Source organism: Podarcis gaigeae (genome assembly GCF_964106915.1).
Source record: "Podarcis gaigeae genome assembly, chromosome: 3".
Classification (NCBI taxonomy): Eukaryota; Metazoa; Chordata; class Lepidosauria; order Squamata; family Lacertidae; genus Podarcis; species Podarcis gaigeae.
The window spans coordinates 3524142-3550410 of record NC_139680.1 but is presented as its reverse complement, the minus strand read 5'-3'; the positions used below and the strand labels follow the sequence as shown (position 1 = coordinate 3550410).

At 41.3% G+C, this 26269-nt stretch overlaps 1 protein-coding gene across 5 annotated transcripts in view; it reads left to right on the top strand.

The window, feature by feature from the left end:
* The window catches only part of B3GNT2 (UDP-GlcNAc:betaGal beta-1,3-N-acetylglucosaminyltransferase 2), a 50681-nt gene extending 40719 nt beyond the window's left edge, over positions 1-9962 (top strand). For 3 of the 5 annotated variants that reach the window (XM_083730666.1, XM_083730665.1, XM_083730663.1), the window contains one exon: positions 6305-9962. In XM_083730666.1, coding sequence (XP_083586792.1) covers positions 6314-7507 — 1194 coding nt within the window. In that variant the 5' untranslated portion in view covers positions 6305-6313 and the 3' untranslated portion in view covers positions 7508-9962. Of the gene's footprint in view, positions 1-61; positions 220-2484; positions 2816-6304 lie in introns of those variants that run through there. The other 2 variants (XM_083730664.1, XM_083730667.1) reach the window with 2 other exon arrangements.
* Positions 9963-26269: the final 16307 nt, after the last annotated feature.

The following is a 26269-nucleotide window of genomic DNA, read 5'->3' as shown; positions in this document are numbered from 1 at the left end:
CTGTACAGTTTTTCTGTTAGGAAGAGTAAATACCAAATCCTCTCCTTTCAATCTGAAATTGTAATAAATTCAGGTTTGCTAGCCTGATATCATAGCTCATTAATGCCATCCTGTCTGTATTTTATATAATAGTTTGATAGTCAATGAGCTAGAATGAAGTTTTTTATTTGCTTAATTTGAGTATCTTCCATATTGCCTTCAACCATCTGGAAGTACTTGGTAAGTTTCCTTTTGCTATATACAATATTATTAACTGCTTATCTGATTGGCTGTTGATTCATAGTCAAAAGGCCAACTGTGTGCCATCTGAAGCAGTGAGGTTGTGTTCGCACGTAATACTTAAGCCATGGATTAAAATGCAGCACATAAAAAAAACTAATTCAATCATTAATAATGCTGTGAGAAAATTTCTTCCAGGTCCACACTGAATGAAGTGGATGGGGAAGACTAACAGATCATATGACCCACCATTTTCTAGCCACAGGGCCAGCCAGCCACCACCACCATTGCTATTAACAAACCAGCTGGCTGTCCGCTAACATAATTACGATATTTTTCGCTCTATGAGACGCACTTTTCCCCTCCTAAAAAGTAAGGGGAAATGTGTGTGCATCTTATGGAGCGAATGCAGGCTGCGCAGCTTTTGCTGAAGCCGCCTGAGCACAGCGGGAGCCTCTCGCTGTGCTCAGGAGGCTTCGCATTGCTTTCACTCCCACTGCGCTCGGGCCCCTTCAGCGAAGCTTTGCTGGAGAGTTCTCCTCCTCTAAAACTAGGTGCATCTTATGCTCGGGTGCGTCTTATAGAGCGAAAAATATGGTGGCTGGTCTGCCCATCTACTGCTGCCACTTCCCCTACTCACTCACCTGCTCCCACCAGCTGCAGTGGCACTAGAATGCCTGGCTTCACTTGACAAAGACTTCCCTAGGGTGAGGCCTTGTGGAAGCAGTCACCCAGAGGGTGCTTGCACAGTTTTTGCTTCAGAATACATGTCAACGTTTTCTTAAAACTTTAGTGTTTTGAAGAAGTTTATAATTGTATATTTAAGCTGTGATTGAAGTGCTGCAAAGTGAGGGCCACACTGGCACTCTCTGGACGACTCTTCCGCAATGCCTTGCTCTCCCTTTCTCCAGAGAAGCCAGGAGCATTCTCAGGTTTGGTGAGCAAAGAAAGGAATATGCAAGGCAGCACAGCAGTATTAGAAGGCTGGGCCCAGTCTTAGGTGTGCAATGTCTCGCCCCCACTCTGGTTTCTGCTAATGTTAGCAGAAATCTGCTTCTCTGCATTTCCCACCCATCTGTTCTAATCCCACCCTCTGGAGCAACAGGGAACACTTGTACATGAGAACCCTTCAGATATTTGAAGACCACAGTCATGTACTCCTTTAATCTTCTTGAGACTAAACGTACATAACTCATATCACTTAGTTACCAGACCCCTCACCATGCTGATCTTCCTTCTTTGGAAGCACTGTAGTTAATAAGTGTCATTCTTTTAATGTGGTGCCCCCAACTGGGCACAATACTCCAGATGCAACTAAGTCACATAGGACAGGATTCAGCTAACGAGTCCCATCAATGGAAGCCCTGCTCAAGGGCTTCTCCTCTCCTCCTCCCCAGCACCCCCAGAATTGGCTTGGGGGGATCAGGAGAACCACAACTGGGCTAAAATCATGGCTTAACTTTGCATGCAAACACAACCCTTAAGTGTAGCCGAAGCCTGCAGTCTGCTTTATCTCAACAAGTGAGTAAAATTTGCTTAGATGGCCAAGATTCCTTCTCCTTAGTGTGCAACAAAAGCAGCCATAAGATTGATGCCTACCTTATTTATTTTTTTGCACATGTCTCCTATGGAGACGTGAATGGATTAATTTACATTTAAATAGCTCAGTCGTGGCAATTACTTTGGTCATAATTATTTTGTTTTTAGAAGTGGTTCTGTCCTGGAGTTCACTTATTTATTTTTACTATTTATTACAGCATTTTTATACTATCAACAACAATTACTCTCCTCACACTATGTACTCCCCCCCCCCCCATATAGATTATAAAAATACAATGTGAACATAAAATGAAAATTTAAGGTTACGCCTTTATGGGAAAATTTAAATGGATATTTTAACACTGCGCTTGTAAACAGCCACTTGCCTGATAATCTGTGGTGAATAAGAATTGCCACCAGCATTGCTACATTAAGGCTTTAGGTTTTTTACAGTGCAGCATGAATTTCCCACTCCCTATACAACCCCCAAAGCTTATCCCAGGTGTTGAGGAATCCCCAGCAAATGGTTGGAATTGGAGGAGGAAAAAAATTGGTATGAAGGCATTTTGCAGAAGAAGCATTTATAATTTCCTATCTAACTGCTCTTGATTGATCTTGTCTTGCTTCTTAAATTTCTCCCATGGTTAGCAGTAGTGAGGACTTAAATGGTGGGGACCCTAACTTCTTTTACTTGCCTGCTCCTTCTCTGATTTTTTGTGTGTATAGGAAGCATGCAGGAGAAGGAATGACAGCAATATAGATCACCGTCTGCCTGTCAAGACCCCTCTAGGCATACCAGATGAAGGTGGCTACAGAACAACACACACAGTGCAGTTGTGTACCAGGGTGCAGGTTGGATCCAGACAGCTGCTGGCAGGGGGTGGGTTTCTCAGCTTTTGCCAGCTCCTTCCAGTAGTAGCTCCCCATGCTGTTCCTTAGGGTTTACAAGCCCACTGGATTGGCTTTTCAAGGGGGAACAGGGAACTTCGGTGGAAAGGAGGAGGTGGGAAAGCCTCTAGTTTCTTAGGATCCATCTTGATATCAAGCTACGTTTAAGGTAAGCTTACGTTCCTGCTACTGTTCCTCATTCACAGTTTAGTATTAAAAACTGGGCAAAGTTATTGCCCCAAGATAAAAGCGTAGTTGCTTTTTATCATCCTAAAAATAATTTTGCTCTCTTTTAAATAACTAAGGAGCTTGCCTTTATCTTTGGAATGCTTTAATTAAAAATCAGGCATAAAATAATTAGCTGGTAGTTAATTCCACAGACTGTTTTGACTCTTTAATTATGAGGAAAGGCTGTGTTCTCCTGCATTTTGGTGGGTGTGTGGGTGTTTTACTAGGGCAGGGCCTTATCAGCCATTGCACACAGGTTCTGGATCTCCCTCACCTCAGTGATACATCTGGCCTCTTCACACCTGGCTTCTGTCTCCACACTAATAGCACAACCCTATACATTTCTACTCAGAAGTAAGCTCCACTGAGTTCAACGGAACTTAGTCCCAGATAAGTGAGCATAATATTGCAGCCAAAGAGTGTTTTGAGGGCTTTGGGAATAGTTTACTTTCTGTTTGCTGCATTTGTTTCTGTGCTTGTTTTGCTCTCAGCTATTTGGGTTTATCTATCCTACCTACATGAGCTTTTTATACATACATCATTGAGTTTGTGGCCACTTCTTTAAATGTTCTGTTTAGCAGAAAGGCATGTTGTAAATATTTATAAATGAAAGTAATGCAAGTGGCATAATTCCAAGGGGCATTCAGGAATTATTTGTGTGATATCCAACTGAGTAATGCCCTGACTGCCATTGAATATCACCCTTTGCCATGAGTATTTTTTAAAAAGAAATTCTAATTGCTACTCTTGCACATTCCCTTAGGCCTGTAGGGAAAAGATTGCTGCTTAACCAGTACTGTACAGTGGAACTGGTATTACAACTTCCAAACAAGTAATTTTGCTGCTGTTATTTATGTGTTCTACGCTGTAAAGTGCCACAGATGTCTAAAGGCACCCCTTGTTTTCAGTCTGACCTGCTACTCGCATGTGGGAAGGGTTTGGGTATTATTTAGCAAACAGCAAACCTTCCTCCGCCAAAGTAGTCTGGTATAGATGGATGTGTCCCGTCCTGTCTCCCCCACCCCCAGCATTCATTTTTATCCTTGCACCAGCCTTGATAGTTGGTTATGCTGAGAATGAGTGGCAGGCCAAGGTGAGCTTCATGGCTGAGGGGGGATTTGAACCCGAGTCTTTCTGGTTCAAGCCTGGCACTGCCCATAATGCCACACTGGCTCTAGTTGTAGAATCTTACAAGGGCACTGCTGCAGCTACAGAAGACGACCAACCCTTGGGTCTCTGCAGTTGAATGATAAAATTTAGGAGCAAATTAAAAAGCATTAATTCCCAGTCTGCTGCATTAGAATTTAATGCAAGCTTTTATATGAAAGGGAATTTTGAAATATTTTTCAGGGTGGGGAGGGGGAGGGGAATGTTAAACACACAATCCTTCATATAAATTTTAAGATGCCAATATATGAAAGGTCTCTGTCACATAATTCACATGCTTAAATCAACTGTATACATCAAGTTTTACTTTACAGATTCCTTCAGCCTTTCCTGACCCATAACTTCCAGTTAGCGCAATATGTTTGTTGGTGCTGATGGGCGTTGTAGCTCAAAACATCTGAGGGGGCAATAGGTTGGGGAAATTGTGCTACTTTTTTCCCCTAGGATGATCAAAAGCAATATTTTTGGATCCTCCAAACGTGAAAATGAGAGTGGACAAAAGCCTCTCCTTGTTCAAACACTCCAATTGGAAATGGGAGGGGGAAAAAACAATGAGCTAGAGCTATATGAAGGTAAACTCAGGCTAGTTTTCTAACCACTTACACTCTTGGTGTGAGCTGTTTTCACAATTGCCTCCTTTAGAGTAAGATCAAACATTGGTAAGATGGGGTTCAGAGGACCTTCATTAACATCCTAGTTATTAAGCAACATTTTACTTAAGTTGTTCTTAAATTACATGTTCATGTTGCAACAGTGACAGAGTTAGAAAGGTCATAGCAAGATCTTTTATCTGATCATATTGAAGAACGTCAAAAGAAGCGTTGTATCATCCTCAGAGATCTGCTGAGTGCTCTTCTGTTGAGATTTGGACAGTGTCAATGAATGACGGCCTTTTCGGCCATGCCCATTCACTGCCTGTGGATCATTCTCCCCAAGGGAGCTTCTTCTCCTGCCCCACCCCTTCAAGTCTCCTTGGTGCCAGAGAGAAACCTTTCTTTTCTCAGAAGTCTTTTAATTGTTTTCAACATAAAAAAACAGCATCTTTTTCAGCCAGTGTTTTAATATTGCTTATTGGAATTATATAATCTAAGAGCGATTTTGTGTGTGTGTGTGTGTGTGTGTGTGTGTGTGAGAGAGAGAGAGATTGAGAGAGAGAGCGAGAGAGCGAGAGAGAGAGAGAGAGAGAGCGCTTGTGGTGGGATTGTGTTGCTAGCTGTAGTTTGATCATGATGTTCTATACTGTTAATCTGTTTTAAACTGTACATTGCCTAGAGGCATACGTAATACTGTACTTGTAATAATATATTTATTCCACACACTGCAGCGCAGCATATGGGCAGTGCTTTGTAAGTCAAAACTTATAATGAAAACTACAAGTAGTACTATGGAAATAACTTTCTCTGAGTTTATTTTATACTCCATATTCAGTTCCACTTTGGTGGATAATATGGTATGCCTTATCAGTAATACAAATGACTAATCCAGTATATTAAGAACTATTTTGTTAGGTAGCTTGTTCTCCTAGTTGGATATAAGAGCATCTGTCCGAGAGAGAGAGAGGTACCCTTGAGGTTTAGCTGCCTTTATCAGGGCCAAACCTTTAGTGTGTGTGCCCCTGCCCTGTGGAACTCCTAGCTTATATTTTATTATCTATTTATTAAATTTCTATACCACCATACATCTGTGAATCACAGGGCAGTTTACAATATAAAAACACAAACATGCATAACATAATGGCAAACAAAAACAATTCCTCCCCCAGTATTTATTTTATTATAGTAGTTTGGCAGGAGCATTCCTTGCACATTTTTAGACACCTTCTAAAAACTTTTATTCAGACAGGCCTTTCAGATCTGAGATTCTTTGCCAATCAGTTCACAGTGATACATTTCACATTTTTATTTTAATACTGTGTTTTTAGTCTGTATATTGCCCTGTGATATTTTATATGAAAATGTGGTTTATAACTATTTAAATAAATTGCAAGGGGTTGGATTAGATGACCCTTGGGTCCCTTCCAGCTCTATGGTTCTGTGAAATAAAATCTTGTTGTTTGTTCAATTTTATACCTTTCATTCATACTGGTTGCTGTAAGCAGCTTGTGCATTACTGTATTCCCAGTTCAGGATGAGATTTTGATTTACTGAGCTTCGCATTCATCCAAATACCTAGTCACACAATAATTGCATTCATCTGGAACAATATCTTGCTATATACACCATTACATGTTTTTCAGATGTTAATGGTTCTTTCTTTTTTCTAGATATGAGACATGAGTGTTGGACGCAGAAGATTAAAGTTGCTGGGAATTCTGATGATGGTCAACTTCTTTATATACGTGATTGTGGAGGTGTCAAAGAGCAGTGGCCAAGCAAAGAATTCAAAAAGGCACGTTATAATACCACAGGCCAAATTCTGGAGAAAATTTGTTCCTCACAAGGCATATTGGAATAAACAGCAGCAGAAGCTGGAACGCTTATCCAATCCGATTTTTGCATTGCTTACAAATATGACAGTGGAAGAAAGCTTATCTTCTAATGGCAGCTTTTCAAATGCGTGTGATCCTGACCCATTTGTAGCTCTACAAATTAATGGCTTTAAAGACTTGCCAGATAGATTTAAAGACTTCTTGCATTACTTGAGATGTAGAAACTATTCATTATTAGTGGACCAACCACACAAGTGCAAACATAAACCTTTTCTGCTTCTGGCTATCAAATCACTTATTCCCCATTTTGACAGAAGACAAGCAATCCGACAGTCTTGGGGGAAAGAAATTAAATCGGGAGATGCAACTGTTGTGAGGGTCTTCCTGTTAGGCCAGAACTCTCCCGAGGATAACTTTCCTGATCTCTCAGATATGTTGAAATTTGAGAGTGAAACCCACCAAGATATTCTTTTATGGGACTACAAAGATACTTTCTTCAATTTGACCCTGAAAGAGGTACTGTTTCTGAAATGGGTGAGCAATACCTGCCCAGATGCCCAGTTTATTTTTAAGGGAGATGATGATGTTTTTGTCAACACGCATCAGATCCTGGATTACTTGAAGAGTTTAACCAAGGATAAAGCCAAAGACTTGTTCATAGGTGATGTGATCAAAGATGCTGGACCTCATCGTGACAAGACACTGAAGTACTATATCCCAGAAAGTATTTATGAAGGCTCTTACCCTCCATATGCAGGAGGTGGTGGGTTTCTCTATTCTGGTGATCTTGCATTAAGATTAGCCAATGCATCTGACCAAGTCCTACTCTATCCCATTGATGATGTCTATACTGGAATGTGCCTTCAGAAACTTGGGCTTGCTCCCGAAAAACATAAAGGCTTCAAGACTTTTGGCATTGAAGAGAAACACAGGGATAATATTTGTTCCTACACAAATCTAATGCTGGTCCACAGCAGGCAACCCCAAGAAATTATTAAGATTTGGACGAACTTGCAAGATCCAGATTTAAGTTGTTGAGTACATATATGTCCAAAAGTTCTCTCCAAATTTGGGTTTAATTTCTTGGCTAAATGGTTAGTACTTTGAATAGTTCGTTTTGCAAAGCAAAACTCGCTATAAATGGTTTGTCCAGAACTTCTAAAAGAACAATTACATCAGTAACAATGCACATCATGAGGATATGGCATGTAGATGCAATCCTTTATCTTTCCACTGTCACGCGTTCAATACTTTCACAGAATAAAAACCTGAAAAAGCATACCCTTCAGAAGTTGTGATTAAACTATTAATTTAATGACCATTTAGCTCAAATATTAGAAGACCTTTCCTGTTTTCTAATTATAATAATTATTTAATTGTGGTGATAGAAGCTATACACTGATTTGTTTTCCTGAGATAAGATATCTCAGAGACTGTTTTGGAACTCAAATTCAGGAAAGTAACTTCAAAATAAATAAACTTGGGTGGAGTGTTCAGCTCTCATAATCTGAGTATTCCTGTTGGAATTAAGTTACAAGTAATTTAAGTTCATGGATTTAAATGGACCTACTCCTAGTAAAATGCAACTCATGTCACCAAACAGTTGGTTTTTATGGCTTTCCTTTTCCACTGTCTCGTTATATCCTCCCACTGAACAGTATTCAGTTAAATGTGATGGAGATCTGTGTAATCTGTATGTAACTGTGTTTAAATTATCAGATGATACATATCTATGGCTGAGAAGCTGTATAGTTTAAAGTGTATTTTGGGAGGTTAAGTGTTGCTTTGCATCAGACTTAGCTAATGGTCAAGCATTTTACACTTTTTATTAAACTGGTATCAGACCTACACAGTCTCTTTATGTCCACAGTAGGCTTAACATTTGCTCTGTTGTTTTTTATGTTGTTAAAAAAAATCAGGCAACTTCATTGATAAAATTAACTAATATGTGAATTGTTAATTGGCTTACAAAAACTGGGCCTTCCTTATGGTCTAGGGTTAGAACCTTATGAAAATGTGCAATTTCTGAGATTCCAAATCACTCAAATGACCCCTATAATTATTAAGGGTATCTCAAAGGCACAGGTCCTAAAACACTCTATCTGCCATATCTTCATCTGTGTTATATCAGACAATTATTCAAAACAACGACTGCTTTCTTTATATACGTAGAAGTGCCTGTATTTATTGTTCAGATGGAAGACCAAAACATTTTCTTAAATATATTTAAGAAATATTTGTATAGTGTTGTCAGTCATATTTAAATAGAGTAAACTATTTTAAATGTTGAAATATAAAAAGTTAAATAAAGTTAATTGTTTTTGAATTTCAAAAAGTATATGTGTGTACATCCCAATTTGTATAGACAAGTCTAAATAATTCACACTATAATGATCACCATCAGTATGTCAACTTTAATTTACTTGAGAGCTCTTATGGCCTGAGTCTGTGGCTTGTTGCCCCATAAAATGGGGCCATGTTCTTGTCCATCACACTAGTGCAATTTCTACCATTGCACTGCTTGCTAGGAGCAAATTATAACCAGTCAACAAGGAGTGACATTTTGCACTGGAAAAGCCCCTCTGTTTCTGTGGCTGCAGCAAAGTTGTCCAAGTTCATTTCCATTTCCATGGTGTAGGGGAGGCTTAGTGGTATTATGAGGTAACATATCAGTGGCAGAGAGACTGAGAAAGAGATCTTCAGGCAGCAGCCTTGGTACTAAAGGGGCTTACAGGGGCATATATAATGCTCGTTTTGACAATAATCCAAAACTTAGAGCAGTGGCATTCTTCTTCTACATTGTTTTGAGATATAAAGCCCCTCTGAGGAGACTGGAGCCTATCTTTTTGATGTTTAGATTTGAAGGGAAATCTGTTCATTCTTAAAAATATTCTATCCTGATATAGTTGTATGCTTATGTTAAGAAAGAAAATTGCTGAGGGGGGAATTCATCATGGCAGTCATTAGCACAAGCTTTTCAGCTTGCAAGAGGAAACCTCCTTCTTCCCCCGCATGCATTTCTGGAGGTTGTTCTTATACCCCACAGCCAATTTGGGGTGGGCGTGGAGGAGAGGAAGGGGGAAGCCCCATTGCAGTAGCAGCACTCAGTATATTCCCCTACTCTAAGGCCACTGTTCTGTTCCCCCTTACATGGAACAAACACCATTGAACTCAAAGGGGCTTATTCCTGAGTAGACATGTAGAGGACTGGACTTTAAGGCCCATATCCTGTGAACATTTGCCTATGGATAAGCCCCAAAGAATACATTGCAACACACTTCTGAGAAAACACACAGTAAGCTTGTTCACCTTAATCCTTGTCGCTCACCTCGTTTCCCCCCATTTTTCTGTATTCTGTTTTGTTGCTTTACTCCACGCTTACTGCACCACAAAGTTCATATTGTCTGCAATCTCTACGTTTTATCAAGAGATAAAAATGAGTTTTTTTAATTCTATTTTTGTAAATAAAATAAAATGTCTTTGAATTTGAAAAGTGTGTTGCTGTAAGATTTGATTAGAAACTTGTTTGCAGTATTTTAATACTTTACTTTACAGCTGATTGGTTCTATCTGGTACGTTCTGTGTATGCAAAAGCAGGAACATATTCCACCTTATGTTGGTAGCAGCACTTTGGCTCCACTGAAATAGGTGGGTCAAGTTACCTTTGACTTCAGTCTCATTGATTTCAGTGCTGAAATCACTAGACACTATCCAGAAATAAAACTGAAAACAACACCTGGCCATTGAGTAAACTCCATGTATGCTGCTCTGAGCTTCTTAGAGAGGAAAGATACAATATAAATGTGATAATAAAATAAAATAAATACATGGTAAAGCCCGTAACACAACAGTAAGTTGCCAATAACTTAATGAATGTAATGAAATTCAGACAATTTAGACTGTTGCCTAAGGCAGTAACTTCTAATAGGGAACAGGTGCTGTAAACTTAGGAACAGTCCAAGCTGTGCTGTACATCTTAAAAAGCAAGTTAATGAGAAATACACAACAGTCCCATTTCAAAATTACACGTGCAGCCCAAATTCATGTTTATTCAGAAGTCTTCCTACTTCAATGTCACATACTCCCTTTCCCTTCATCATGGGGTTTACAGTAGAAATCGATGATGAATGCAGCACAAACACTCTTGAGAATCTGAAAGCATATGCTGCCAACTTGTACCTGTTAAAGTGGTAAACTAGAGCTCTAGCTATAGTAGTCTATTGCAGCAAAAGCAAGAGTCTTGTGGTGTCTTAGAATGTTTGGCATAATCTTGGAAAAAGGAACCCCAACTGGAAGAGTACACCACTTCCAGACACACTATAATCCCCGTACAATACTTGGATAAGGCAACACAAATGTTACAAAAATCAATTTAACCCACAGCTCTAAAGTTCTTAAAATTTAACCAACTATTTTAAACTGCTTTGAATAGATAAGCTGAACTGAAAATGACACTGAGAAGTTAAGAAAAGGACAGCAGAAAAATGATGAGTATCTGAAACAGCGTCACCTTAATTTGTTTTGACTGAGTATACACCTGGTTGCACCATTGAGAGTAAACCTTTGCTGTTAACATAATAAAAATATAAATCCTATAATATATGTATCAGATAACAGTAGTCTTAATAAAGACATATGAAACCTCTATAAACCATGAATCAAAATAGTTTATTGGGCAGACTGAGCCTTGGGCATTCATTTATCCCCTTTCTTGGCTTTGAGAAGACTGGTTCTCAAAGGGTGTGACTGACGTGCCACACTGGCAAGATCTGGCAAGATTCAAGGACAATCAAAGAAACATTTAAACATTTCAGATAATATGATTATATATATATATATATATATATATATATATGTTTGCTTTCGTAGATTTTCACGGGTACAGGAATGCAGGTTTTGGTGTCCTCGGGTGTCTTCCCGTGTAAAAGTTGGGGTGTCTAGGCGACGTTTCGACGAGGTCTCACTCGTCATCTTCAGGCTGGTGCTTTCGGCTTCTTGTTACTGGAACAGAGCGGGATCTCAATGTTTGAGTTCCTATAAATACTGTAGAGGGGGTGTGGTGTCTAGCCTCCAATGTTCTGGGCAGAGAGGAAGTTCCCAGGCTAGTGTGCCTTTTCTTCTTTTGTTCCTTAATTACTTGAGAGATACCTTGAGTGATTTCTTGAGTGATATCACTCAAGAAATCACTCAAGGTATCTCTCAAGTAATTAAGGAACAAAAGAAGAAAAGGCACACTAGCCTGGGAACTTCCTCTCTGCCCAGAACATTGGAGGCTAGACACCACACCCCCTCTACAGTATTTATAGGAACTCAAACATTGAGATCCCGCTCTGTTCCAGTAACAAGAAGCCGAAAGCACCAGCCTGAAGATGACGAGTGAGACCTCGTCGAAACGTCGCCTAGACACCCCAACTTTTACACGGGAAGACACCCGAGGACACCAAAACCTGCATATATATATATATATATATATATATATATATATATATGCAGAATATGGATAGATATCTTTTCAAAATAACAAGAGCACCAAGTGATATTTAGGACATATTGTTGTGAACAGGGATTTTCAACTGACAAATATGATGGCTCAGAAAATATTTTGTCTCAAATATAAATGAGATTATCCAGCAAAAGCAAGTTCACACCTCTCAATGAGTTTGTACACATATTAAGGTTCAAATGTAAGAGGCTTGTTTATAATTATATTTTGGGAATGATTCATGTTCTTATGTAGTTGCATTATTTTATACTTTCTGGATGTTCCATGATCCTATTATAAAGTACCATATTTTTTGCTCCATAATACTCACTTTTTCCCTCCTAAAAAGTAAGGGGAAATGTGTGCATCTTATGGAGCGAATGCAGGCTGCGCAGCTATCCCAGAAGCCAGAACAGCAAAAGGGATTGCTGCTTTCACTGCGTAGCGATCCCTCTTGCTGTTCTGGCTTCTGAGATTCAGAATATTTCTTTTCTTGTTTTCCTCCTCCAAAAACTAGGTGCGTCTTGTGGTCTGGTGTGTCTTATAGAGCAAAAAATATGGTAATTGTGTTCTGTATTATGAATCAAGCACAGCTAGGAGTTGTTTCTTTTTTGTTTTTCAGTGTATTCCTTACCAATAAAAAATTGGGTGTGGTGCGAGTTTATTCTGAAAGTATGGCCCAGAGAATTTTCTTTTGATAACTGCTGTACTGTGGTTTGTTAAACCCAATCCTGGTTTGCAAGCAGTACTTAGTTTGGACATCATGGAAAGCCATGGATTAACAAACCACAGCATCATCTGCAGCAGCTGTATCTTTATATATTATTGTATGATTGTGCTATAACGCGATCAAATAGCATTGTAATTCTCTGACAACAATAGTTGTGACTTCAGTTCTGTTTGTGGTTAATATATGTAATTAGGTTTCTAAAATAAGTTAATCTTTCACTGTAGTCTTTTCTCTCCAACATGTTTCATGAGCAGAATATGTTAAGCATTCTCCACTTTAGAACAGCAGTTTAATATGGAGATAATGTTAAATGAGGCTGTGTAAATGAATACTGGAGTGGAGAGTGGGAGACAGGGTGTGAGCTTTTCAGATTTGAGTGCCTTCAACTTGACCTGGCACAGCAGGACTGGATAAAACGCTTCTTTCTTCTTTCGTCTTGTTTTGAGCAAGGCCTGCCTGGGTTGCTTGGACAATATTCAAAAACATGCTTCTTGTCTGAAAAGGTTCCACAGGGATCAATTAGACAATGGTAATAGCTAGCAAAGCACTACTTAGGTACGTACATAAATGATAAACAAATCCATATTTTAAAGTAGTTCCTTCTCTTACGAAAAAAAAATGCATGAAATAATTTCATGTTCACAAATGCCCTTTTCAAAATGTGAATGCACATCCAGCTTTTCCACATACTTAACTGTGGAGTGTTTTGTTTTTTAGGGTATATATAGGCAGGCAATGTACTTCAGATTCTAAAGTGAAACTCACATTACAATGCAAGGTTTAAAATTCTTTAGAAATTTAAACAAATACCAGAAAGATCTGTGCCTGTTTGAAATGCTCCTACAATGGATGTTGAATGCTCCTACAATTACACACTCTTGTTTCTGTGAAGCAAGTGTGCAGTTTAAGAAATGCAGGAAGATCAGTCTCCTCTGCTGTGCATCAGGCTGCATGTCTGATTTATCATTCTTTAGGTCTATTCTTTCTTAGCATAAGCAAAAGGGAGCCTGTGAACTAGGAACACATGAGACAGGCACAGGGTGTGAAGAATAGCGCCTGTTCTAACCTGGTCCTGATCATATTCTTTTAGGGTCATACTAGGTGTGAGGTTAACTGCATATTTTAATGCAAATAGTATTTACAGGGAAGCCTGAGCAACTTTTCAAAATACTGTTTTTATTTATTTCCATGGTACAGAAAATTTTTGAGAAAACAGCTAGTAACTTGTCCTGATAAAATTACAGACATTTATCATGCCAGGTGTTAAAGTTTCATTTGATTGCTCTAAGAGATCACGCCACATTTTCCCCTGAGTGCTGGGTGGATTCCTGCCACAGCCTGAACGATTTATGTATTCAATAAACATTTGCCATATGTTATACAAGGAATATGGATTGTGTTTGCCCTTTACTACAAGCCTGAGCAACTTGGAGGGGAGGGGATTCATAGAATCATAGAACTGTAGAGGTGGAAGGGACCTAAGGGTCATCTAGTCCAACCCCCTGCAATGCAGGGATTCAATTGATGGTTTCCCCTCTGAGACATGGTTGCATTTTAAAATGTGTTGTTGTTTTTTGCCGTTTGCATTTTGAAGGAAGCAAAGATGGTGGCTGTGAAGGCTTCCCATGAAATGCAAATAGCTGCTTCAGAAAGACAATTTGTTTTTAAGATCGCAGTGGGTGGAAGCTAAACACTTTCCCTTTTCCACTCCCAGGACCTTCCCTGCAGTGGCCACTTGCATAACAACTGCAACAATAATTATCACATAGTCTTTGGTCCTTAGACAACTTGAATAGTAGAATTTTCCTAAGAACCATGCCTCCAGATGTTGCTGGACTATGGCTCTTCTCCTGCCTGCCTATTGGCCATTCCTGGTGAGGAGAAGCTAAGAACATCTGAACATCATCATGTGGGTTGCCACTGGCATGGAAAGTTCAGTAAGAAGCTAAGCTTGAAGCACAATTAAAAGTTATCCTGTCTCTTTGTGTGCAGAATTCACTGGAACTAGAGATTTATTGAATATCTCAGGATTTAAGAGGCAGAAGGGGAAAAAATAACGTCAAGGATAACACTGTTCTTTATCAAGCTCTGATTGGTCCCAAGTGATTAAATTACAGCTTGCTTACATGAGACCAAGGGAGCTATGTTATTTTTCAACACGGTTACTTTTATTTTCTTCACTCATAGGAGAGGAGCGAGGCTGGTGGTATCCTTGGGAATCCTGAGCCCTGTTTCCATGGAAAAACAGGTTCATTGAAATGGAAACACAAGAGTTCTTTGAAAGAGTGGTGGACAGGAGATTCTCATGAATTATAATTTTATGTGAACCACCCTGAGATTTGCAGATAAAGGGCAGTATACAAATTTTAATAATAATATGTTCAAATGTCACATCTCCTTAAAAAGTATGAATTGGGTACCTTTCAGTTGTACTTGCATAAACATAACTTGTAGTCCATCATTTTCACAAAATAAATGCAGGTGGAAAACGATCTTAGTTTTGCTTCCTGAGTAAGAAAGTAATAAGAAACACATACATTTTCTTTACAAGTGCTTTTATACTGCAGTATTGTGGCAAAAGTGCATCTCCAGCATTCAAAAGGAATAAAAGGATATTCCTTCCCTAAGTGGTGTGGTCATTTAAGAGAGTTGCATCATTCTGAATTAATCTCATAATATATAATATGCTTTGAGTATCTGTATCACGTCACACAACCATTTTTTGTGCTACAATCATGACGGCAATAAATGCCCTGCTGTGGCTTGAGACATGAAGGATGTTTACAACATGAAACAAAACACCACCCTGTAATAATGGAGGAGGGGAAGAATTTGGTATGCAAAAAGGTATCTGCAAAGCAACTAAGCCACATTTCAGAACCTTTAGTGGGAGTTAGGGTGCTTAAGAGAAGACATAAATTTGGTTTAAAAGTATAATAAATCAGAAATTCTCCAACCAAGCGGCTTTGAAAGAGAGAGGGAAAAAATCAGTTATTTGCCTAAACATTCAGACTTTCTGTAAGTATGATTCTGCCTGAGATAAAATTGAAAGAATTCCATATGATATGGAAATGCCTTCTACTTGGCAACTTTGCTGGAAAATGAAGTGCTGGCTGTGAGTGAAAGAAAACCAAAATTGGTAAAACAGCATCTTGGTCTAGCTTTTGATTAACCTGCTTTTTAACTTATTATTAACACGGTTCTGCTATCGGGTCCTATCACATTGTGCTCCCCCCCCCCCGCCCTTTACTCCATGCTCTTCTTGGCCCAGCCAATTCTCCTTCTCCTCCAACTAACCTTCAGTTGTTTTAACACATAACATTTTGCCTTACATGGGTTTGGAGGTGAAATGTGTACACCTTCTGCCTCAAAATTGCACAACTGTTTTGTACTTCTGCTCGTATGCAGCAGAATACTATGGCATGACTTTAATATGCCTTTAATGCACAGGTCTGTGTGCATGATTGAAGGAATTGTATGAAGCAGCTGTTAGATTTGACAGAAGAGTTTTCCTGTTGCTGGACTGGAGACTGGATAGGTAGAATACAACTCTTGGCCTGCTCCTAATCCTTTTGTTCCTAATTTGCAGTCTTCCACTGATTTGGAATAAAAGTGAAAAAGTTTTTAACATCAGCAGAAATCTAACATCAGCACAGAGGCAAAACTGCCCTTTTATAGTATCCCTAAGGCTGAAATCCAGCACACTTCATTTATACTAGTATCTGCCTCTCCAAAAAGTGTCTTCACATCGGACTTCTTCCCCGGCTTCCTTATCTCTCCCCAAATGCTGCGCTGCTGCTGATTCAGCAAGGCCATGTACAGGTTTATCTGTCTCTAGTCTAATTAACCAAGTGGGGTGTGACTCAATGACTGCTCACAGTTCTGTATGGATAGCACTGAATGCATCTTTGGGATATTTTAGCAGGGTTGTGTTGCATCATGCCATTCTGTGTTGCTCACTGAACAATACTGCTGCAGGAAGCAAATCACAACCATTGGACTTAGGTATCCAACACTTCTTAATCCAGTTTGCATGTCTGTAAACAGCTGACTGAGGGATGCGGGTGGCGCTGTGTGGTCTAAACCACAGAGCCTAGGGCTTGCTGATCAGAAAGTCAGCGGTTCGAATCCCTGCGATGGGGTGAGCTCCCATTGCTTGGTCCCTGCTCCTGCCCACCTAGCAGTTTGAAAGCACGTCAAAGTGCAAGTAGATAAATTATTATTTGCTCTATAAGACTCACTTTTTCCCTCCTAAAAAGTAATGGGAAATGTGTGTGCGTCTTATGGAGCGAATGCAGGCTGCACAGCTATCCCAGAAGCCAGAACAGCAAGAGGGATTGCTGCTTTCACTGTGCAGTGATCCCTCTTGCTGTTCTGGCTTCTGAGATTCAGATTTTTTTTTTCTTGTTTTCCTCCTCCAAAAACTAGGTGCGTCTTGGGGTCTGGTGCGTCTTATAGAGCGAAAAATACGGTAGGTACCACTCCAGCGGGAAGGTAAATGGCATTTCTGTGTGCTGCTCTGGTTCTCCAGAAGCGGCTTAGTCATGCTGGCTACATGACTCAGAAGCTGTCTGCGGACAAACGCCGGCTCCCTCAGCCTATAGAGCGAGATGAGTGTGCAACCCCCAAGTTGTCCGCGACTGGACCTAACGTCAGGGGTACCTTTGCCTTTAAACAGCTGACTACACCACCTCCTGTGTGACCAACAGCAGGCAAGAGAGTGAGGAAGCAGCGCTGATGGGAGGCCTTGAACCAAGGAGTGGGGGGAAGCATTTCATAGAAAGGTTTAGCAAGCCACTCTGTGAAGTGGAGGTTGGGGGTGATCTGTGAGTGAAGGTGCTTTTGGCAAGGGAAGAGGGGCAAGGGGTGGAGGCTGTGTCAAGGGAGGAGGAGTTGGCCAGGGGTGGCAGTCCCTTGTCTTTCATAATTACATCGCATTTTAAATCCTCCATACCAATCCACACGGAATACTTTTAGATTGCATCTGAATTATTACAAACTATAGTGCTATATCTTTGCACCATGACTGAGGTCTGATTCACAACAAATTGTACATACAGTGGTACCTCGGGTTAAGAACTTAATTTGTTTTGCAGGTCCGTTCTTAACCTGAAACTGTTCTTAACCTGAGGTACCACTTTAGCTAACGGGGCTTCTGCTGCTGCCACACCGCTACCACACGGTTTCTGTTCTCATCCTGAAGCAAAGTTCTTAACCCAAGGTACTAACTATTTCTGGGTTAGCAGAGTCTGTAACCTGAAGCGTCTGTAACCCGAGGTACTACTGTAGTTACATTAACAGGGATAGATTTCAGCATGTTCAAGGCCAGTCACTAGATGGTGCTACCTTTTGTTCAGAAACTAGCTGGTGAAAAATGTTGCAAGCCCTGAGTTGTCATGACCAGAGTTGTGTTTGTGGAGCATGTGGGACTCCCTGCTACTAGTATGCTACCTGTAGTATTGGAGCCTCTGTGCTTCTGAATACCAGTTGTTCAGGATCACAAGGTTACCCTCAAGTCCCACAAGCAGCGGCATCTGGCTAGCCACTGTGGGAACAGAATAGTGAACTAGATCGTCCTTTGGTCTGATCAAGCAGGGTTCTATTTATGTTCTTAAGCATACTTTCTTTGTAAATCAATGAAAATCAATTACCGGTATGTTAGAAAAGGGATGTTTAACACAAACATATTTCATGCTTTAGAACTCAAATGAATTGGCTTTCCAAAAGAAATTTCCTGCCAGGGGAGTTTGCCAGGTAGCAGAGCACAAAAGGGCCTAGCAAATAATGAGATGCTATACAAACAGAAATTGTTGCTGTTATCAGAATCTCTTTTCAGTGTTTAGTCATGATGAGGGCAGGGAGTTATGGATATCACCAAATGAATCACATACGTTGCACTCGCTCATACTAAAAGCATGTGGATATTTGCAAGTGTTGTTCCATTGGACCAATGCCCATTACACCAATAAACTGGGTTATCTTATGCACTATGCCACCAGGTTTGCCACCTTGTAACTCACCTCCCACACTCTTGCAACTCAGATTTTCCCAGCCAAAACCTCTACAGTTCTGAGCATTCCTCACAGGCACTATTTCTACAGAACTCTTTCAACAAGAAACTTCTACAGAATTCTTTCCTTAGTGGTTCTATTTTGTGCTTTTGTCACTGAAAAGTATTCCACCAGGAAAGCCTGGCGTGATCAATACAGTCCCATCAAAAGGTAGTTCCTGGATAGCTCAGTTGGATAGAGTATGTTGATAATGCCAAGGTTGCAGGTTTGAGCCCCATTTGGGACAGCTAAACTCTTAGGTTGGGATCCAGCTAACAAGCCCCACCAGCAGAAGCCCATGCAAAGACTTCCTCTAGCACAATGAGGCTTTGCCCTTCCTGTCCCACCAAATTGACTCGGGGGGAATTGGGAGAATCCCCCAGAACAGCGCATGGGAGGAAGAGAGAGCAGATCATTCCATCTGGCAAGCAGAAATGCATGCACAGACAGAGCAATCTGCTTAAGTGCTACATTGAATTCCTCCCAAAATGAAAACATCTAATTTTCACAAGGAAAATTAAATGCAAAGCTCCCCACCCCAAACACACACAGCTCACAGCAGAGAGCCCTGCCACTTCTGCTCACCTTCACCCATCAGAGGTTTCCCCCAATGGGCTGGTGCCTTCTGCTGTCTCTCTCTGGGGATTCCCTGCTGGCATGTGCTTCCAACACCATCTTGCAATGTTTGTGTTACCTAAGAGGTGGTCTTCAGACAGCCTTGCAGCTGAGACACCTAGCCGGGCCCTCAGAACAGCAACCAAGGCTAAACAGTTCTGGTAGCGGAGGAGAGGGAAGATGCCAAACAGTCCTCCCCCCCCCCCCCGGTTCATGCTCAGCCACTGTAAGAAATGACGGAGGAGGCTGCATCCAAATGCGGCCCTCATCCTGGACTTCCTGCATAGGCTAGACCATATTTTTTTACCACCTCAGATCCTAATTTGTAAAAAGGGAACAAGTTATTGTATGGGCGTTGTTGTTGCCCTCAAAAGGAGAGATACTTTAACATGAAATGAGCAGAGATGAGCAATAGGGCACTGACTCACTGGCTCCTTCTTAGCAGACCACTCACTTCTGTGGAGCGCTGGTTTCATTTAATGTCACCCTTGTGTGTTACTAATTTTGCAAATGCAGTCATGTATTGTTTGAAAGGTTTTCTTACATCACTTTTCAGATGATGTGAAATATGTATTCTGAGCATACATGCATTGTTTGCCTTCTCTAGGCATCTGTTTCACCACCCTTTCATTCTACAATGCCCTCCTTTTGGTACCTTCCTTTGCGAGGTATAAGGCCATTGTCTTGAGCTTACTCAGCAGAGTCCTGGCAATCGGCCAGTACTCAGTTCAAGGAAGATCTTCAGGTGTGGGATTTTCTCTAATGCAGATTGCTGGGATAAATCATCAGTCAGCTTGAGTCACTACAGTCTGTGCCCGTGTGCTTGGAATTAAAGAGCAGAGGTTCCAAAACACATGGTAATTTCCTCCCCCAAAAAGGGAGGCACTATCTAAATATAAGCACCTCCCCATGCCTGCCTGGTACCTCTTTGAGGCTCTGACTGAAATGCCGCAAAGAAAAGATCGCCTTGGGTGGCCATGTGTTCTACTTTACAAAGGAGAGGCTTCTGTTTGAAGGGCTCTCAGTCCATGTCCTGCCCCTAAGCAGGGGAATTCCTCTATCAAAGGAGGCTATCAAGACCCCTGGATTCCTCACCTTCTACTCTTCGGCAGTCTCCTACCTGTTTCCTTTGCATTCCTGGGATTTCTAGAGACCTAGGTAAGAAATGCAACCTTCTCAAAGGGTTTACTAGGTCCTTTGCAAGATTTTTGTGACCAGAAGATTTCAAAAGTGACAGATTGCTCAAGAAAGATCAGTAAGAGGACAGCTTTGTAAAAAAGGTAAAGGCAAAGGACCCCAGTTGAATTCGACTATGGGGTGCAACACTCATCTCCACTTTCAGGCCGAGGGAGCCGGGTCATGTGGCCAGCATGTCTGAACTGCTTCTGGTTTAATGGGACATCGAGACAAGTACCAGAGTGCACAAAAATGCCATTTACCTTCCTACCGCAGGTAGGTACCTATTTATCTACTCACAACGGTATGCTTTCAAACTGCTGGGTTGGCAGTAGTGGACCAAAACAACAGGAGCTCACCCCATTGTGCAGATTCACACTACTGACCTTCCGATCTGCAAACCCAAGAGGCTTGGTGGTTTAGACCACAGCACCACCTGTGTCCCTGTAACTTAGCAATAGAAGTTGAATCAACAGAGCCACCCTCTTCCAGCCTCCTGAAAGTTTCAAATTCCTCACTTTTAAAGGCTGGACAAGATTTGGGGGCTTGTCAGGAGACAACAGAGCTATCAATAAAGACGAGAGAGAGAGTGGACACTGAACTGAAGACTGATAAAGAGAAACTGGAAGACCAGGCCAGAGATGACATAATCATATTGGCCAATATGGGGTGTTTTCAATTTCCTCTGTTGCTAGGCAAACTTTAAAATACATTTTTTTAAAAGCTCCAACAACTCTAGCAATGATTTCAATTCCTCCAGCTGTTCAGTGAGTAATTATGTAATTTTGAGGTTGATACTGAAATCTGAGAATTAGCAGAAATCTCCACTATGTCATCAGTCAGAGGCTGTTACCAAATCTACTCACAGACATATAGACATGAACCTGAATCTTACTTACAGACATTTTCACAGAGCTATCACTTTGTGGATCTTTATATGGCACAGAAATTATTGCTACTGGCACAATTACATTAGAAATGACCCATATTGCTTTGCTCATTTGGGGGTAATTGGCAGGAATCAATAAATGCCAATATTATATTGTTTCTTCAGGGGAATTAGCAAGAACCCACACCATATGCTATGCTTTATTTATTTTATTTCTACAAAATGACAAAGAACAAACAGGAATGGCTTTGTGGCTTGAAGCACCAATACAGAAATGCAAGAGAGTTAAATGGTTACAAATTGTGCAGGCGACCCAATTTTCATTGCCTGGACCCTGAGCTTACACAGTTCCTACTACAGAGAGAGAGTTGGGTATTTCTCGGGCAGGCACTTAGAGACCCAGGGAGACTGCAGAAGGGAGAAACAAACCAGGAGGAGGAAAAGTTGGCCTGCAAGTTAATGGAAGTCCAGGTCTCACAAGAGCTTTAGGTAAGTAAGATCAATGAAACATGAAAAAGAGAAGTGAGAGGGATGACATGCAATGGTTACCTGTCTTTAGAATGGGGGAAGCAAATGGTTTTTACTATGTTCACTGTCATTGCTGTGTCCAGGGCTGCTGGCAATGGCTAAGCTGTTGATTCTGGGGTAGTGGAGACCCTGACAGCCATGTACCGTACATCTAAGATGGTTTTAGTTTGAGCTTGATAAATTGAAACACACATATCCCCATTTTGCTTTTTCATGTGGAAAGGTGACCAGGATACTAACTTCACCTGACAAGCAGTACAGCAATTGATGGCTTCCAGCATGATTTGTGTGACATTCAGTGGACTGTTCAGTCATCTCATCTATTGTGGGGGGTGGAGTAGGGAGGTCAGTTGAAGAAGCATTGGATTTTCCTCTTCCAAGCTACTTCACTGTTGCATGAGTAGGAAACATGCTGTGTTCAGTAAATAGGACCCCCACTCTGTTTAGCCAAACTCTGAACACCAAAATTCATCACAATAGTTTTAACCCCAAGTTAATTCTAAGAACACAGTGGTAGGATGTTTCACAGAATACCTTGCCACGGTAGCAAAACCACACCTTGAGTTTCCTGAACTGCATATGGTGGAGATGGGAACATGGTTGGTGGCAGCAATTAACCAAGTGAGGGCCTGGCAGGGGAGCCAGGAATTCAGAAGGACCCACCAGCTGGGAGCTGATTCTGCCACTGTGCAGGGCCTCAGCTGGCACCGTCCTCCGCGTAGGAAACAGATGCATTCAGGGGGAAGCTGCGAAGTACAGGACTTTTGAATGAAAGCTGTCTGTCTCCCATGTGCAAAAACTTATCCGGCATGCAAGGCCCACCTGGCACTGCACACCTTCTTGCCCTTCCAGCAGTTCTCCTTTCTGAACACACCTTATGTACACTTACAATGTCCTGCTAATATTCCATGACAAATCTCTAGTCTTTGGCCTCTTCCCACTTTCCTGTTTATATGGGCTGCTATCCATTTCATAGGAAAGGCAGCCTTGAATTAACTGCTTTAATTATTCACTCACCTCAGTAGAAACATTCAGTTATTACAATGTGTTTCTCCCTACTAGAAGTTAACTCAATCCTTCGTGTGTGTGTGTGTGTACCCTGCTAGTTCCACAGATATGTTTCTTCCTGTCAACACAGGAACCACTGAACTGGCTTTGCTCATGTTATTCAGGCGTGCTGATGCTGATCTTTATCTCTGTGACTACTTCTTAGAAATATGTTGCACTCTCAACACTGCTTGTAGCCTACAGGCAGTGCTGGGGTGGGTGCGGGGAGAAGCTATGCTTGAGTCATGGCAAGATCAAGGCACTTGGGGAGGGTGGGTTCCCATATGTGATAAATTGGCTGCCCAGCCCAGGGTAGCATTCTCCCTGAAGGAGCAGGCATGCTATCTGGGGTGTTTCTGTGTCCAGCTTTGTCACTGGAAGTCCAAGTAGCCTCATTGGCTAGAAGTACCTTTTATGAGCTGTGCCTGGTATGGCAGCTATGACCGTTCCTGGACCAGAAGAGCTTGATCCACAGGAGTGCAGGCATTGGGGACGTCAAGACTGGATTGCTGCAGTGCGCTCTAGATGGTCCTTCCCTTGTCCTGGAAACTGCAGAATTCTGTAGCCTGGTGTCTAAACTTCAATGGATGGGAATCCAAGGGTGTGCTTGACTGGCAGTCAACATATCCATTTATGATGTGCATATTCTTTCTAGCGCTGGAAGAAGCTCGATGTGAGAAGGAATAATGGAAGGTCTCTTTAGTACACTCTTGTTACATTTGTGCACAGCCTGTTCCCATTTTCCTTTGAATGCAGATCACACCTCTGTGTGTTGGGTTAATTAGTTTGCCACATCATAAACAAGGCAAACCACCAGCATTAATTGGCATCTGCCTAAGTGATGCTTTATAAACTCTAAATTACAGCATCGTAAGACCTCCTTGAGTTTATCACTGTGGCTCGATCAGACTGAACTCAGAAGCTCAACTTTATATTACAGCGAAATACTTTCATGACTAACTGGTACACTGTATGTTATGACTCCAGGTTCTGCCAACTTCAAGCTTGGCAGCCCATGAACCCAGGTGGGACTTACAGGAGGAGAACAGATGCCAAGTGCAATTTGACAAATGAAATGGGTGGGGAGGTAGGGAACATGCTAAACAAATTCAGTACGAATATTCTGAAGAGAATGCGGATTTCTGCATACAGCCTGGCATTGACGTCGTGGTTGTTACTGCTGTTGCTACCATTGTTTTGCGTGACCTTTCTCAAAGAGTTCCTTTTGTACCTAGAGGCTCAGCTTCCTTGGGCAGAGAGAATATTCGAGACTGAGTGGTTTTGTGCTATTTGTTTATTTACAAATGCACAGCTTGAGCCGGGGGAGGAAGCGTGTAGTGCTAGTGGCATCATCCCACCCCGCAAATCCTGGTGCCCATACACCTTAATGCTGCTTCTTGGAAACCAGCAATATAAATGCAAGCTGTTTCATTTCATCAGGCCTAAACCAAAGTGCCTCTTTCGTTTCCATTAGTTTAAAAACCAAACCTGCCTTTTGCTCCCACGAGGACTGGCAAGTGCCACTTCCTAAAGCTGGCTTCTTAGTTTTTTTAAGAGGATCAGCCATACCAAGACCTGAGGAGAGAGCTACTTTGCACAATCAAAGTGGATGTTTACAACATCATTATTGCATGCAAAGTACATTTTAAGTGGCTTAGTCATAAAGAAACTACTTGCCCCAAAGATCTCAAAGTACTTTTAATGGAAGGAGAAGAGGAAAATTAGAGGGGCAATAAAAGAAGCAACAAGCTTTCAGTAAAATAATTTTTAAAAATCAGTTTTCCAAGTTGTTAAAATGTCTGTTTAAATAAGATTCAGTATCAGTCCCCCCCCCCCACTTTTTTGTTTATTTCACTGGCCTTGGAGTCTGGCCTTGATGGCTGGTTAAAACAGGCATAAGTTTATTACCCGACCTCAGCAATACAGCTCATGAGTTCTTTTATTGTACCAGAAAGAGTCTATGTTATGTTATCTTCATTTTGTGGTCCTACCCATATGCTCAGCTCATGCCAAAACTAATGAAAGTAGCAGCATCTAGCAAGGTATATAAACTGGCCATTTGCAGACTTAGAATCATAGTATTGTAGAGCTGGTTTTCCTAGCCAACTTGCAAATTCTCCCACTGGACAATGTTCAAGGACAATTTTCAAAAAGATGCTTACTGTTGTTTCTAATAGCCTGAAATGTGTTCTCCTATTAGTGCTAATATCTCTTTAAAACATAAATGACCAGGAAATCCTGTGTAAATAACATTAATGTTTATTTCTCATCTTCAGCCTTTTAGTACTGATCTTTCTGAAGCCAACACAGCAACAACCTGTGCACAAGAGAAAGGTGAACCCCGAGATGCACCCAAATAAAATAAATATTTTATTTTAAAGTTTGTTTGTTTTTCTAAACCCACCCAAGTAGTGCATGCATGGGAGCTGGGGGGCAGGGGGAGAGCAAGTTCAGGAGTGGGGGGGGGCCTGGTGCAGCATCAGCTGAGGAGGAGGGAGAAGCAGAAAAGAAGCTGGACTGGGGGTGGAGGAAGGCAGGCAAGGAGACAAAGCACCAAGGAAGCGAGAGGTCTGTGTAAGGTACAAAATGCTTTTAATTGATCAAAGCAAAGTGGGCGGAAGAGATGGTACAGATACACACACAGAACACAGGGCGGGAGGAGCGGCTGCCACTGCCGCTTGCCAGCCTGCCTTGTTTTATCTTACAGCCACACAAGCAGGTTTGCTGCCAGTCTCTTTCTGTGTATCCTCCCAAGCCCACTCCATTTCTTCCCTGAAAACAACCTGGCTAAGCAGCAGAGTGTAACCAGGCTGAGATACCCTGTGGCTGCCCTGTCTCCCCCGCCCTCCAGTTCCATTCCATAAGCAGCACAGGTAGCTGCAGATCTTCCCTGCTTTCCTGCATCCCTTGAAATCCCTGATCCTCTGCAGGCCTATTAAACAATGTCCAGCCACATGAGGCTCAGTTGCAGAGCACATGCTTTGCATGCAGAAGGTCCCACATTCTTTTTTTTTAAAGATTTTTATTAAGTTTTACAAAAGTTATATAAAAACAAAACAAAACAATAATAAAAAACAGACAAAGAAAACAAGACAAAAGAAAAAACAAGTATAATTTCATTCCCTTTTTTTCTTATAACTTACTTTCCCGACTTCCCCATGCCTCCCCTCTCTGTATTCCAATTTCTATTTTATTAATTCAGCAAATCCTTTCCCTTAATTTCGTTTAGTTTTTAACCCTTCTTTTCTTACTACTTATCCAATCCGGCTGGAAACCACATAGT